This window comes from Mustelus asterias, chromosome 23 (assembly GCF_964213995.1).
Source record: "Mustelus asterias chromosome 23, sMusAst1.hap1.1, whole genome shotgun sequence".
NCBI classification, from domain to species: Eukaryota; Metazoa; Chordata; class Chondrichthyes; order Carcharhiniformes; family Triakidae; genus Mustelus; species Mustelus asterias.
In genome coordinates this window covers 53,870,340-53,886,786 of record NC_135823.1, presented here as the reverse complement: position 1 = coordinate 53,886,786, position 16,447 = coordinate 53,870,340, and the positions used below count along the sequence as shown (strand labels likewise).

Genomic DNA, 16,447 nt, shown 5'->3' with positions numbered 1-16,447 from the left:
ATACACATCTCTTTAACCTGTGCTTAACGCTCTCTCCACTCACATTGTCTGTACCTTTAAGACTTGGTTACCTGTAAAGACTCGCATTCCAACCATTATTTTGTAAATTGAGTTTGTGTCTTTATATGCCCTGTTCGTGAACAGAACTCCCACTTACCTGACGAAGGAGCAGCGCTCCGAAAGCTAGTGGCTTTTGCACCCAAATAAACCTGTTGGACTTTAACCTGGTGTTGTGAGACTTCTTACTGTGTTTACCCCAGTCCAACGCCGGCATCTCCACATCATGTTTATCACACAGCACAGAGGACAGCAATGGAATCACATGGGTTCCCTGAAAATATTAAAATAACATTTCTTTATAATGCTTTTATTTTTATATTGGAAGTGTTGTGGAGTTGAGTTCATAAAGATGTAAAGAATGTGAAATATTAGAGGGGAAACAACAGTGCATGGTCCCTTTAAAAACTGGTTCATGTCAGTCCCTTTAAAAGCTGGATTTGTTCAATGCTGAGATGTTTAAAATGCAGAGTACACACAGACTCTAAGTTGCAACATTTGGTTTGAGGACCACACAATAGGGTTGCCTTGGTAACAGGCTCTGCAGGTTTTTGCATTTTGGTAGCCTATGAGTTTAACGAAGACACTCAGCGAAATGGAACCTATCAGATTGGAGTTTGCTGTTGTTGTCAGCATGAAAGCAATCCTGATGTGGAGAATGCAGAGGTCATCAGGAATATAAAAGAGGAACTCAACTGCCCTCAGTTCAGTTCCACCAGTTGTTGAGCCAGGAGTGCAACAAGAAGCAGGGCCCGATCACCTGAAGCAGTTAAAGACAGTTAAGGGCAGTTAGCTCAACTGGAGCAGTTGGTTCTTAACTCTGCCAACTTCAGACAGGTCTTCACATAAATCACCCTCTAACAAGCAAAAACTACCAAATCAGACAGCAATTACAGACAGCGGACAACTACCGAAGAAGTCCAAATCTTCCGAACGCTATCAGCCCTGGTTGTCTACTTTCTTTGAGTGTGACTAAAATTCTGCTATTACTGTTTTGGTGATGAATGTTCCTTGTGTTTATTTGAACAGCATTTCAATCAAACTTTCCTTTAAAATGTTATTGGTTTAGTTAAAGTGCCTGTTTGGTTAAAAATAAAATAACTTGTTAATTATTCTCTTAAAGCGAGTGTCAGGTCTTTATGTTCATGAACCTCTAAATGCTAAGGTAGAACAGTTAACACCTTCCCAAACACTTTCACAGATTATGAAGTGAGGTAAAGGGGATTAACCTCTGCTGAAAATATTTATACTGTTGCTAATCAGTCACTTCAGTGTGAGCTTAAATATAGAATTTCCATTCCAATTCTGGCCCCTTGGCCATCGTAAGAGTTTTAACAACACCAGGTTAAAGTCCAACAGGTTTATTTGGTAGCAAACACCATTAGCTTTCGGAGCGCTGCTCCTTCGTCAGATGGAGTGGAAATGTGCTCTCAAACAGGGCACAGAGACACAAAAATCAAGTTACAGAATACTGATTAGAATGCGAATCCCTACAACCAGCCAGATCTTAAAGATACAGACAATGTGGGTGGAGGGAGCATTAAGCACAGGTTAAAGAGATGTGTATTGTCTCCAGACAGGACAGCCTGATGGCCCCTTGGCCATCTCCAGCTTTACTCATTCCATCAGCAAGAAGTCGTGCTTTCAGCTGTTTAGGCCCCAGACTCTGGATTTCCCCACCTTATCGTCTCCACCTCTCCCCCTCAGCCCCTATATTTGTGCGAGCCATGTCATACTTGGTTGCATGTTCACCTCTCTCAAATCAAATTACAGGCCTTAGTACAGAAACCAACATTCCAGTACAGAGACCACCACTCCAGTGCAGAGACCACCACTCCAGTGCAGAGACCACCACTCCAGTGCAGAGACCACCACTCCAGTGCAGAGACCACCACTCCAGTGCAGAGACCAGCACTCCAGTACAGAGACCACCACTCCAGTACAGAGACCACGGCTCCAGTACAGAGACCACCACTCCAGTACAGAAAGCACCACTCCAGTACAGAAACCAACACTCCAGTACAGAAACCAACACTCCAGTACAGAGACCACCACTCCAGTACAGAGACCACCACTCCAGTGCAGAGACCACCACTCCAGTGCAGAGACCACCACTCCAGTACAGAGACCACAACTCCAGTACAGAGACCACGGCTCCAGTACAGAGACCACCACTCCAGTACAGAAAGCACCACTCCAGTACAGAGGCCACCACTCCAGTACAGAGACCAACCATCGCTCCAGCACAGAGATCACCTCCATTGCACAGATACTGGCCGGGATTTTCCAGTCGCAGGCGAGAGGAATACTTGGCAGACCTGCAAAAGGTTCCATTGACATTCAACACGAATTTTCGGTCCTGCCACAATCCCAACCACTGTTTTTCCAATCAGATAGGATTGGAGCTGAGGCCCCATTTCTGTCTGCCTGGGAGATGAAAAAGACTATCTGGTCATTATTACAACGTTTCTGGTCTTGTTAAATGAATGCAAAATACTTCATGAGTCTGCAGAGGTATATGAAACAGGGGCTTTACTGGAACACATCTTACTGTTCTGGCTTATACTTTCCACAAGGGTGTACACAAGACAAAATAAATCATGTGATGTTGCATCACTTCCTGTGATGATATACAATTAGAATTAACATATTAAAACCCAATATACCACATGACACTACACTACAATGGTCACATTGCTGTTTGCTGTGCGCATATCGAACATTGCATTTCCCACATTACGACGATGACTACACTTCAAAAGTATTTCATTGGATCTCAAATGCTTTGAGACATCCTGGAGTCATGCAAAGTGCTTTATAAATGCAAGTCTTCCTCTTAAGCCTAACTCAGTTTATATTATCTCTCCTGATATCTCCTGCAGTGGCTCAGTATCAAATATTTGCTCCTGAAAAGTTCCTTTCGAAACTCACATTCGGCATTCAAAGGTGTGCAATGAAAGATTTGTTTGTGAACTCATTTGCTCCCAATTTATTCTCCTTTTCTCACTGTTCTCCGTTTACGACATAGAATAACCTCAAAAGAGGCAATGGAGAAAGAGGGCTTGTGGCCCATTCTTTCTGTGCTACCTCTTTGATTGACCTGTCCAATTACTTCCACTCCTCTGCTCTTCCTTCAACAACTTTGGTACATATCATATCATGAGAACCAACCACTGAGGCACTAATCGTGCAAAATGCAAAATTAAAGTTCTGAAAGTTAATTTATTAGTGTCACAAGTAGGTGTATTTTTTCAATGTAATGAAGTTACTGTGAAAATCCCCTCGTCGCCACACTCTGACACCTGTTCGGGTACACTGAGGGGGAATTTAGCATGGCCAATTCACCGAACCTGCAGATCTTTGGACTGTGGGATGACACTGGAGCACACGGAGGAAACCCACGCTGACACTGGGAGAACATGGAAACTCCACACAGATGGTGACCCGAGCCGGGAATTGAATCCGGTTCCCTGACAATGTGAAGCAGCAGTGCTAACCATTGTGCCACCGTGCTACCCTTGAGAGCTCATTTCCTCCCCAGGCTCTCCATTAAATGTCAAAATATCAGGCCCCAGTTGTGGCCATAGCTTCCAGGGAGTACGTTTGGAATGAAGAATCCTTTGAAGATTGTGTCCACTGTGGTTTCGTGTGGGATGTTCAGGGGCACAACGTCACCAAACTCTGGATTTCGTGGATCACCACCTCAGTGTACGGCAAACCTTTTCAATCTTAAGTTCTGGGAGATCAGTCTGATCCAATAACTCTGGTAATTTCCTCGTGAACCTTTTCTGCAAGACAAGCACATTTTTAAAGTGATTGAAAGTACGGTTCTGGATTTATTCCTGCAAGACAGCTCCTGACCTCATTACAGCCTTGGTTCAAATATAGGCAAAAGAGCTGAATGACTGCCCTTGGCAATATCCAGTGAAAAGTAACATTCGCGCCACACAAGTGTCAGGCATTGACCATCTCCAGCAAGAGAGAATCCAACCATCAACACTCAAATTTCAATGGCATTACCATCACTGAATTCCCCACTATCAGCATCCTGGGGCTTTGCACTGACCCGAAACTGAACTGGACTATCCGTATAAATACTATGGCAATGTAAGCAGGTCAGCGGCCAGGGATCCTACACCAAGTAACTAACCTCCTGACTCCCCAAAACTAGTTCATCATCTGCAAGGCACAAGTCAGGAGTGAGATGGAATTCTCTCCATTTGCCTGGATGAGTGCACCTCCAACAGCACCCAAGAAGCTTGACACCATTTAGGAAAGAAGCAGCACATTTGATTGGTACCCCTTCCATAGTCACTCCATCCACCACCAATGAACTGTGACAGCAGTGTGTACAATCTACAAGATACACTGCAGAAACTGACCAAGGCTCCTTAGGCAGCACCTTCCAAACAACACAACCACTCCCATCTAGAAGGGCAAGGGCAGCAGGAACATGGAAACACCACTACCTAGGGGCTCCCCTTCTGACTTAAAAATATGTTGTTCTTTCACTGTCTCTGGGTCAAAATCCGGGAACTCCCTCCCCAGTGGTACGGTGGGTGTACCTACATCACAGGAACTGCAGTGATTCAGGAAGCTCGCCGACCTCCTGAAGGGCAACTAGAGATGGGCAACTGTTAAACTCCAAGGTGTCTTATGAAGTTAGTTCAGATCCTAAGTTTTAAATTTGATTTTGTTACGAGAGTGAGCATAAGGAGTTTCAATCCAAGTATGATTCAAGTGAGCCACTTGGGAGCTTTTATCAAACAAAGTTCAGTTAAGAACACAGTGTTAGAATAGAATAAAAAGAATTAGCGTAACTTTTACCAATTACAAGAATTAAACAAAGAACAAAGAACAAAGAAAATTACAGCACAGGAACAGGCCCTTCGGCCCTCCAAGCCTGCACCGACCGTGCTGCCCGACTGAACTAAAACCCCTTACACTTCCGGGGACCATTTCCCTCTATTCACATCCTATTCATGTATATGTCAAGATGCCCCTTAAAAGTCACTACCGTATCCGCTTCCATGAGTTCCAGGCACCCATTACTCTCTGTGTAAAAAATCTGCCTCGTACATCGCGTTTAAACCTTGTCCCTCACACCTTAAACCTATGCCCCCTAGTAATTGACTCTTCCACCCTGGGAAAAAGCTTCTGACTATCCACTCTGTCCATGCCTCTCATAATCTTGTAGACTTCTATCAGGTCGCCTCTCAACCTCCGTCGTTCCAGTGAGAACAAACCAGGTTTCTCCAACCTCTCCTCATAGCTAATGCCCTCCATACCAGGCAACACCCTGGTAAATCTTTTCTGTGCCCTCTCCAAAGCCTCCACATCTTTCTGGTAGTGTGGCAACCAGAATTGAACATTATATTCCAAGTGCGGCCGAACTAAGGTTCTATAAATAAATAGGGTGAACAGTTGGAAGCTTTTTCCCAGGGCAGAAATGACAAATACAAGGGGGCACAAGTTCAAGATAATGGGGGAAAGGTTCAGTGGAGATGTGTGGAGGATGTTTTTTACACAGAGGGTGGTGGAGGCCTGGAATGCACTGCCAAGTGAGGTGGTTGAGGCAAATATGTTCGCCACATTTAAGATTTATCTTGATCGACACATGAACAAACGGGGAATAGAGGGATATAAGCGTTTGGTTTAGAGAGGTAAACGTGATTGGCGCAGGCTTGGAGGGCCAAAGGGCCTGTTCCTGTGCTGTACTGTTCTTTGTTCTTTGTAAATACACAGCTTCCAATCCAGGTGAGTAAAAAGGGGCAGAGCGGCAATCTGACTGTGATTGCCACTCTCGGAAGTTCTGGGCCTTCTGTGATTCTCTGTAACTCAACCTCATTTACAAATAATTAGAAACACACAGAGAAAAGAAACATTGATAATTCTGTTTCTTTACCTCACACAAACTCACCTTTATAAGAATCAAACATTTTTATCAGAAATTCGGTTTCCTCAATTATTTTGTCTTCAATGGTTTTTTTGCCCATTCCAAAATCTCGCAGGGTGGTTGTGGTGAACCTTCGCATTTGTTTCCATGACTCCCCGTGACCAAAAATAATGCCTACAATTAAATCCATCAGAAAGAAGTCATTAAAACTTCAAACACAATGAAAGATGTTTGATTTAACACTTACTATGCTAATACCTCTTCAGTTGTCGATTAACTAGAATAGATAGTGATCAAAGCCGAGAAATTATTGTTGATTTAATTTATTATTGACACGCATATTGGGATATAGTGAAAAATATTGTTTCTTGCACTATGCAGACAAAGCATACTTTTCATAGAGTACATAGTGGAAAAAGAAAGGAGAGTGTGCAGAATATAGTGCTACAGTTACACATAGGGTGTCGAGAAAGATCAGTTTAATATATGGCGGGTCCATTCAAAAGTCTGATGGTAGCAGGGAAGAAGATGTTCTTGAGGTGGTTGGTATGTGTTCTCAGACTTTTGTATCTTTTTCCCGACAGAAGACGGTGGAAGAGTGTCTGTCCTGGGTGCGTGGGGTCCTTGTTTATGCCGGTTGCTTTTCCAAGGCAGCAGGAAGTTCAGAGGGAGTCAACAGATGGGAGGCCTGTTTGCATGATTGACTGGGCTACATTCACAACCCTTTGTCGTTTGTTATGGTCTTGGTCAGAGCAGGAGCCATACCAAGCTGTGACATATCCAGAAAGGATGCTTTCTATGGTGCATCTTTAAAAATTGGTGAGTGTCGTCGCGGACATGCCAAATTTCCTTCGCCTCCAGAGAAAGTAGAGGTGTTAGTGGGATTTCTTTTTTGTATCCGTGTGTCATGACCTTTCCCACAGAAACAAAACTAGATCACATTTACAGCACAGACACAGGCCATTCAACCCAACCGGTTGATGCTGGTATTCAGGCCCCACATGAGCCTTCCCCCTCATTCCTGTTTCACTGAACGCAAACAATAATTGACACTGGCTTAATTTTAAATTTCAAATTTGGGACTATTGATTCCTGTTAACTCAAATTCTTAATGTATGAATAAAGATATTAATACCTCTGTTAAAATCACAGAAAATAGGATACTATATGAATTTGCCAATCATTTCTACATTAATATCACCAATTGCAGTTTATACTAATCGTTTGTGTAGAACCATAGAACCATAGAAAATTACAGCTCAGAAACAGGCCTTTTGGCCCTTCTTGTTTGTGCCGAACCATTTTTTGCCTCGTCCCACTGACCTGCACTTGGACCATATCCCTCCACACCCCCCTCATCCATGAATCCATCCAAGTTTTTCCTAAATGTTAAAAGTGACCCCGCATTTACCACTTTATCCGGCAGCTCATTCCACACTCCCACCACTCTCTGCGTGAAGAAGCCCCCCCTAATATTCCCTTTAAACTTTTCTCCTTTCACCCTTAACCCATGCCCTCTGGTTTTTTTCTCCCCGAGCCTCAGTGGAAAAAGCCTGCTTGCATTCATTCTATCTGTACCCATCAAAATCTTATACACCTCTATCAAATCTCTCCTCATTCTTCTACGCTCCAGGGAATGAATTCCCAACCTATTCAATCGCTCCCTGTAACTCAGCTTCTCAAGTCCCGGCAACATCCTTGTGAACCTTCTCTGCACTCTTTCGACCTTATTTACATCCTTCCTGTAACTAGGTGACCAAAACTGTACACAATACTCCAAACTCGGCCTCACCAATGCCTTATATAACCTTACCATAACATTCCAACTTTTATACTCGATACTCCAATTTATAAAGGCCAATGTACCAAAGGCACTCTTTATGACCCTATCCACCTGTGACATTACTTTTAGGGAATTCTGTACCTGTATTCCCAGATCCCTCTGTTCAACTGCACTCTTCAGAGTCCTACCATTTACCCTGTACGTTCTACTTTGGTTTGCCCTTCCAAAGTGCAATATCTCACACTTGTCTGCGTTAAATTCCATTTGCCATTTTTCAGCCCATTTTTCTAGTTGGTCCAAATCCCTCTGCAAGCTTGAAAACCTTCCTCACTGTCCACTACACCTCCAATCTTTGTATCATCAGCAAATTTGCTGATCCAATTTACCACATTATCATCCAGATCATTGATATAGATGACAAACAACAATGGACCCAACACCAATCCCTGCGGCAGTCACAGGCCTCCACTCAGAGAAGCAATCCTCCTCAACCACTCTCTGGCTTCTTCCATTGAGCCAGTGTCTAATCCAATTTACTACCTCCCCATGTATACCTAGCAACTGAACCTTCCTAACTAACCTTCCATGAGGGACCTTGTCAAAGGCCTTGCTGAAATCCAGGTAGACAACATCCACTGACTTCCCTTCATCCACTTTCCTGGTAACCTCCTCAAAAAACTCTAATAGATAGGTCAAACATGACCTACCACGCACAAAGCCATGTTGACTCTCCCTAATAAGTCCGTGTCTATCCAAATATTTATAGATCCTATCCCTTATCACACCTTCCAATAACTTGCCACCACCGATGTCAAACTTACTGGCCTATAATTTCCCGGATTTCTTTTGGAACCTTTTTTAAACAACGGAACAACATGAGCCACCCTCCAAACATCCGGCACCTCCCCCGTGAATACTGACATTTTAAATATGTCTGCCAGGGCCCCTGCAAGTTCAACACTAGCTTCCCTCAAGGTCCGTGGGAATACCCTGTCCAGTCCTGGGGAATTATCCACTCTGATTTGCCTCAAGACAGCGAGCACCTCCTCCCCTTTAATCTGTAAAGGTTCCATGGCCTCCCTACCAGTTTGCCCTATTTCCGTAGACGCCATGCTCGTTTCCTCAGTAAATACGGATGCAAAAAAACCATTTAGTATCTCCCCCATCTCTTTTGGTTCCATACACAGTCTACCACTCTGGTCTTCAAGAGGACCAATTTTATCGCTCACTATCCTTTTGCTCCTAACATACCTATAGAAGCTCTTTGGATTTTCCTTCATTCTGTCTGCCAAAGCAACCTCATGTCTTCTTTTAGCCCTCCTGATTTCCCTCTTAAGTAGCTTCTTGCACTTTTTATACTCCCCGAGCATCTGATCTGTTCCTTGCTGCCTGTACATTTCATTCAACTCTCTCTTCTCTTAATCAGTGTTAAAATCTCCCTCGAGAACCAAGGTTCCTTATTCCACGTTTTACAGAAGTTACAGAAAATTGGTTGCCAATCAGATTCAAAGGGTGTTTTTTTATCTTCCAAAGTTCTTTAAAACACTAAACTTTAGAAAAATGAACCTTTGACAAAGTCTGAAAAATATTAATCATTTGAAGCCAGATTTGAACTGACAGATTTTGCAACAGTGAAGTTAAAGGTGAGAATTACCGTGTCCCTTTATAGTTGCCTCAAATATCGGGATGTGTGCTCTTCCACCAAATTCCTCTGCATGTTTGACAAGTGCATCATTCACTGTCTCATAGCCGGTCAGCACCACTACATTCCTAAATCCTAGCTTGATGCTGAATACTGTACCGTACTTCTCAGATAGCTTAAACAAAAGCAATACATTTCCATGAACAACTCATTCAACCATTCACATCACATGCCTTGTGCGGCTTCTCAATAATACACTGTAACATGTTCACCAGGGATGAGGAAGCACCATAGCTTGATAAGGACACTCACACTCACCAGATACTGGCACTTACTCTCGTGGGTAGTAGAGAGTCATGATCTTCATGTGGTGAGCCACTGGGCTTGGGAGAGTTGGGCTGCAGCCAAGAGCAATGAAAGGATAATTCATGTACCAGCTCCAGAGTGTGAGGTTGCAGTCAAATTCGTACCTGACAACTGCTGTCATTGCCTGGACAGATGGCAGAGAGGATACAAGGGCTTTGCACCAAGCAACCAGCCTCTGGTTCTGTGTGAAGATCTGAAGATGGTGGGTATTACTGGCAAGTACATGATGCTAGTATCTAATAGGTCCTATTGATGGGTGTTAAATACCTCATAATTTAACTTAATACGGTAAACAGGTGCTGGATATTGGTCAGTTAATTTTACTCAGATCTGTATGTAAAGTTGAGTCAACCTCCTATCCCTCAAATATCTCTGGTATAAAGGTGATACAATAATGATAAGGAGTCAATGACTGCAATAAGGAGAGATGATATCTTGGAAGGGTCTTCAAACAAGCATTTGTGGGTAGAAATTCAGAATGTTAAGTGGACAGTCCATTTCTGGGAGTGCATAAATCTTGTCCGATTTTCCCTCTCTTCAGCTCTGACAAAGGGTCACCCAAACTCGAAATGTTGGCTCTATTCTCTCTCCACAGATGCTGTCAGACCTGCTGAGTTTCTCCAGCATTTTCTGTTTTTGTGTCCGAACCAGCTTGTGTCCAAAATCATGAGTGAGCTAAACAAAGTAGATCGGGAGAGACTGTTCAATTGGCGGAATGGTTGAGAAGCAGAGGGCACTAATGCAAAGCAAACGCACCAAAGGTGACATCAGGGATATATTTTAAACACAGTGAGTGTTTAGGATCTGGAATGCACTGCCCAAGACAATGGTGGGAGCAGATTTAATCATGATTTTCAAAACGGAATTGAATAATTCCATGAAGTGAACCTTCTCTGAACTGCTTCCAGTACAAGTTTATTCTTCCTTAAATACGTAGACCAAAAGTGTACACAGTACTCCAGGTACGATCTCACCATTGTCCCATACAGTTGGAGCAAGCCTTTCCTACTTTTATTTACCCTTTCCCTTGCAATAAAGAGCAGCATTCCATTTACCTTTCTAATTCTTCGCTGTGCCTGAATGTTAACTTTCTGTGGTTCATACACCAGGACAGCCAGATCCCTTTGTACTGCAGCATACTGCAGTCACTCTGCATTTAAATAATATTTTAATTTTCTATTCTTCCTGCCAAAGTGGAAAACCTCACGTTTCCCACATTTAACTCCATCTGACAAATGTTTGCCCACTCACTCAACCTATCTACAATGGTGTAGACACGATGGGCCAAATGGTCTCCTTCTGCACCGTAACAATTCTGTGGTTCTTTACCTGTCAGTATGATGTCAATTTACCAGCACAGCCTTTGGGGGAAATCAGCTGCACTCTGGTTGATTTTCAGTGTTTAACAACAATCTGCATTCACATAGCGCCTTCAGCATAAAAATGAACATCGCAAGGCACTGAAGAGGTGGCAAACAGCAGAACAGCTTTCCGATTTAAGAACAATAAAAGAACATAGAACATTACAGCGCAGTACAAGCTCTTCGGCCCTCGATGTTACGCCGACCTGTGAAACCAATCTAAAGCACATCTAACCTACACTATTCCAATATCGTCCATATGTTTATCCAATGACGCTTTAAATGCCCTTAATGTTGATGAGTTCACGACTGTTGCAGGCAGGGCATTCCATACCCTTACTACTCTCTGAGTAAAGAACCTACCTCTGACATCTGTCCTATATCTATCACCCCTTAATTTAAAGCTATGTCCCTGCAAGAATCTGGTTTTCTCTTACCTTCATCAAAGATTCACTCGGCTTCTTCAGATCCAACATGTGCAAGTTGCCAATCACTGGGAGAGGAGCGGGTCCCGGGGGGAAGTTGAGGGTTTCGTGAGATTTAGACCCAGTGTTAAAATACACCAGAAGGATAATGGTCAGAGCAGCAAACAACACCAGAGTGGCAGAATCCAAAGAGAATACACTTAGAATCGACATACTGGGATCTAAACTGGCGATGTGGCCAACAGGAGTTATCACAGTTTATGTTAGATCTCAGCATCTTCCTGAATGAGCTCCTCAATCCAAAAAAGATAAGCTCACACAGGTCGAGGTGGTTTTCAGTTGTTACTCTCTTGCTAACTGGACTTTCCCTTGTTGAAACCTTGTCGTGTAGCAACTTATAAACGGGATAAAGCTACATCACACCAGCAGCAAGGGCGGGACATGCAAACTTATCTCCTCCCACATTCAAAATCACTGTCAGTTACACTGAGATGATCAGGTTGCTTATGGATGAAGTATTAAATTCCCGTCCCCCTACTTGGGAACTATATAATCACATTCTCCTGTGAGATGTGCAGGAAGCCAATCAAAATAAGAGTTCAGAGGAAAGTGGAGGATGGTCATTGATGAAACAGTCAAAGATAGAACCCAACACAAAGCAACTTCTGCTGTAGGTCCTGGAAGTGAGATGAATGACCTCCAGCAAGCACACAGGCAATTATTGTTTTCTCAAACATTAACTGATCCTGGAGCAGAGGGGCTGGAGAAACTCTTGAGCACTGACTGTTCAGATAACCACATCTCCTGAGTGTTCAGAGAGTCATCGAGATATACAGTACAGAAACAGGCCCTTCGGCCCAACTCATCCATGCTGACCAGGTTTCCTAAACTGAACTAGCCCCATTTGCTAGCGTTTGGCCCATATCCCTCTAAACCTTTTCCATCCATGTGCCTGTCCAAATGTCTTTCAAATGTTTTAATTGTACCCGCCTCTACCACCTCCTCTGGCAGCTCATTCCATAGACACACCACACGCTTTGTGAAAAAATCACCCCTCAGGTCCCTTTTAAATCTTTCCCCTCTCACCTTAACCCTTTGCCCTCTAGTTTTGGAGTCCCCAACCCTGGGGAAAAGACCTTGGCTATTCACTTTATCTGCGTCCCTCATGATTTTATAAACCTCTAAAAGGTCACTCCTCATCCTCCTAGGTTCCAGGGAAAATAGTTTCAAGTTGATTTATTATTGTCACAAATAGGCTTACATTAACACTGCAGTGAAGTTACTGTGAAAAAACCCCGAGTCGCCACACTGCGACTGTCGGGTACACTGAGGGGGAATTTGGCATGGCCAATGCACCTAACCAGCCTGTCTTTTCAACTATGGGCGGAAACCAGAGCACCCGGAGGAAACCCACGCAGACACAGGGAGAACATGCAGATTCCGCACAGACAGTGACCCAAGCCAGGAACTGAACCCGGATACCTGGCGTTGTGAAGCAGCAGTGCTAACCACTGTGCCACCGTGCCACCCCAGTCCCAGCCTATCCAGCCTCTCCTTAGAATTTAAACCTTCCAGACCCGGCAACATTCTTGTCTATCTTTTTTGCACCCTTGCCCGTTTAATAACATCGTTCCTATAGCAGGCCGACAAGAATTATATGCAGTACTCCAAATGTGGCCTTACCGATATCTTGTATAGTTGTAACATAAACTGACATATTATCATTAATATTAATATTAACATATTTATCTCCTGAAAGCGAGGCACCAGAAAGCGAGTAACTACTTGAAAGCATACATTGGCTGGTGTGTCATTGAATGAAGTCAGGAGGAACATTCAGCTGACTGCTGTGCATAGCAAGGTAACAAGAGAGATTCCAAGCATCTCCCCTTGACATTCAATGGCATTACCATCGCTCAATCTCCCACCATCAACATTGACCAGAAATTGGACTGGATCAGCTATATAAATATTGTGTCTAAAAGAGCAGGTCAGAGGCCTGGAATTCTGTCACAAGCACCTCATCTCCTGTCCAATATCTACAAGCCAATTTCAACAACAGAAGTGTGACGCCATCCAGGAGAAAGCAGGTCACACTGACCACAAACATTTACTCCCTACATTACTGATTCACAGTGGCAGCAATGTGTCCCATCTACAAGATGCACTGCAGCAACTCACCAAGATTCCTTCAACAGCATCTTCCAAACCCACAACCCCTAGCATTTGGAAGGAGATAGGCAGCAGATACATGGGAGCCCCACCACCTGGCTGTTCCTTGCCAAGTCACTCGCCATCCTGACTTGGAAATATATTGTCCTTCCTTCACTGTCACTGGGTCCAAATCCTGAAATTCCCTCCCGAACAGCACTGTGCACCTATCTAAACCACATGGACTACAGCAGCTCAAGAAGGCAACTCACCACCTGTAACAACTCCTCAGAGGCTGGTGTCCCATCAGATTCCCTTTATTTACAAACTCAATTTCAGGTATAAAGTCAGAATTTGGAGTGTCAGTAGAATCATAGAATCCCTGCAGTGCATTTGGCCCATCGAGCCTCCACTGACAATAATCCCCGAAACACCACTTATTTACCCTGCTAATACCGCTGACGCGATGGAGCAATTTACCATGGCCAATCAACCTAACCCGCACATTATTGAGTGCGGGAGGAAACTGGAGAAACCAGAGGAAACCCATGCAGACATGGGGAGAATGTGCAAACTCCACACAGACAGTGATCCAAGGCCGGAATTGAACTCAAGTCCTTGGCACTGTGAGGCAGCAGTGCTCACCACTGTGCCACACTGACACTCCTCATTAAATATACAGGTGAGAGTCCCTCATTCAGTGAGCGCATACTCCAAGAGGCCAACCTCATGAGCCTCGTTGAAGTCATTACATCATCACTTTCTCAAATGCAATTAGAAATGGGCAATAAGGCTGGCCTAGCCAGCGACACCCACATCCTATGAATTAATTAAACAAAAGTCCCGATAGCAGTGTCATATTGGCAACAGCTAACCTGTTATGAATTTTTCATTTATACAATTGGGAAGTTCTGGAAGAGCATCCAGGATCCTACTCCGAATGACAAAATCTACACTGCTGACACGGAGATCACTGTTACTCTTTCCTTTACCATGTGGAACATATATCCGTCTCCCTGCTTGTTCCCTCAGTTGACCTTCCCCCAAGAAAACAAGTCTCATTGAGAGCAGCAATGCCAATTTAAAGTCATCATAGTTCACATGACGTGATTGCAGTCCTTCTTTCTGGATGGTCACTCTTGAGATTGTCCATGAGTGTTTTATCATTCCAAGTGGAAATGTGACCACAAAAATGGTGATTCCACAGGGTGTGGTTCCCCAGCCAGGAAAAAGGAGGATGGCCTATTTTTAATGTATCGTTTCTAGGCCCTTCTACATTGTGGCGGCACGGTGGCACAGTGGTTAGCACTGCTGCCTCAGAATGCCAAGGACCCGTGTTCAATTCCGGCCTCAGGTGACTGTCTGCGTGGAGGTTGCGTGTTCTCTCCATGTCTGCTTGGGTTTCCTCCAGGTGATCCGGTTTCCTCCCACAGTCCAAAGACATGTGGGTTAGGTTGATGGCCATGCTAAATTGCCCCTTAGTGTCCTGGGATATGTAAGTTAAGGGGATTAGTAGGGTAAATAGGTGGAGTTACGGGGATAGAGGCAGTGTTGGACTGTTGTTGGTGCAGGTTCGATGGGCCGAATTGCCTCCTTCAGCACCATAAGGATTCTATGATTTAGGGTGAGCGAAGGACATCCCAATGAGGACTGTTCAATCACAGAAGCCACTGCCCAAAGGCACACCTATCCCAACATAGATGTCCAAACACTTTCACGCATCTGTCACCTCTGAGCTGGTTCTGGACTAGGGACTCCCAGTTCATAGACGTCACCAATTCTCTATCACCACAGAACATGGCAAATGGAGCCTGATAGAAATCTGAGCGAGATTTTGTTTATCTGTGCGACGTTGGCGCATCATCATTGTCCGCACGATTTTGACGATCGGGACCAACCTTGCCACCATAGCTTTCTTCTGCCGCCACAGCCAGTGAAACACAGTTTTCCTTCCGCTGCACTGCAGTTGAAGACTTTTTGGACAAGCCTCCAAAGCTTGCTGCCATGGGTGTCCCAACCCCAGGAACAAGGACCTCCCATCGACATCCGCCAAGCGATCAGAAGCGTACAGATTCCTCTCCACTATGTCAAGGTGGATTCACTGAGGCACAGTGGGGTGGCACAGCGGCAAAGTGGTTCGCACTGCTGCCTCATAGCCCCAGGGACCCGAATTCGATTTCCGGCTTGGGTCACCGTCTGTGTGGAGTTTGCACATTCTCCCCGTGTCTGCGTGGGTTTCCTTCGGATGCTCCGGTTTCCTCCCACAGTCCAAAGTTGAGCGGGTTAGGTGGATTGGCCATGCTAAATTGCTCCTTTGTGTCCCGGGATGCGTAGGTTTGAGGGATTAGCAGGGTAAATATGTGGGGTTATGGGGATAAGGCCCAGGTGGGATTGTTGTCGGTGCAGACTCGATGGGCTGAATGGCCTCCTGCTGCACTGTCGGGGTTCTACGATTCTATGATTCTATGATACCAGAAGAGAAGCTTTAATTTCTGCTCGTTCAGCTCTTCAATGATTCAGAGTGAAGGTAATCACACAGCTCCAAGTGCAGGTTCAGAGTAATGATTTATCCATTGGCAAAATATTGAATTGATTTCTAATCTGGGCAGATAATTGTCTCACTGCCTGGCAGCTGGCTGTGTGATGTTTGGGGCCGCTCTTTGGCTCAGTCTGTGAGGGAAGGATTAATCTTTTGTGTCCTGGCTTTTCTATTGGTTCAAATGGCCTCCTTCTGCACTGTAGGAATTCTAAAAGTAATTGCACAGT

General features: G+C 44.4%; 1 protein-coding gene across 1 annotated transcript; it reads right to left on the bottom strand.

The window, feature by feature from the left end:
* Positions 1–813: 813 nt before the first annotated feature.
* Positions 814–11,817, bottom strand: LOC144510440 (cytochrome P450 2K1-like). The gene is made up of 5 exons (XM_078239886.1): positions 11,543–11,817; positions 9,391–9,553; positions 5,978–6,127; positions 2,291–2,375; positions 814–817 (listed from the first exon to the last, which is right to left on the bottom strand). Exons 1-5 carry the CDS (start codon positions 11,741–11,743, stop codon positions 814–816), a joined length of 603 nt encoding a protein of 200 aa, XP_078096012.1. The 5' UTR covers positions 11,744–11,817.
* Between the last annotated feature and the right edge of the window lie 4,630 nt (positions 11,818–16,447).

What these genes read in the sequence shown, in the direction of transcription:
- LOC144510440 (XM_078239886.1), bottom strand. Translation starts at nt 11,743, where the DNA reads ATGTCGATTCTAAGTGTATTCTCTTTGGATTCTGCCACTCTGGTGTTG. An exon ending in GGCAACTATAAAGGGACACG is followed by an intron (nt 6,128 to 9,390) that starts GTAATTCTCACC and finishes ATTTAATTGTAG; the next exon opens with GCATTATTTTTGGTCACGGG. An exon ending in AATGTTTGATTCTTATAAAG is followed by an intron (nt 2,376 to 5,977) that starts GTGAGTTTGTGT and finishes AACCTTTTGCAG; the next exon opens with GTCTGCCAAGTATTCCTCTC.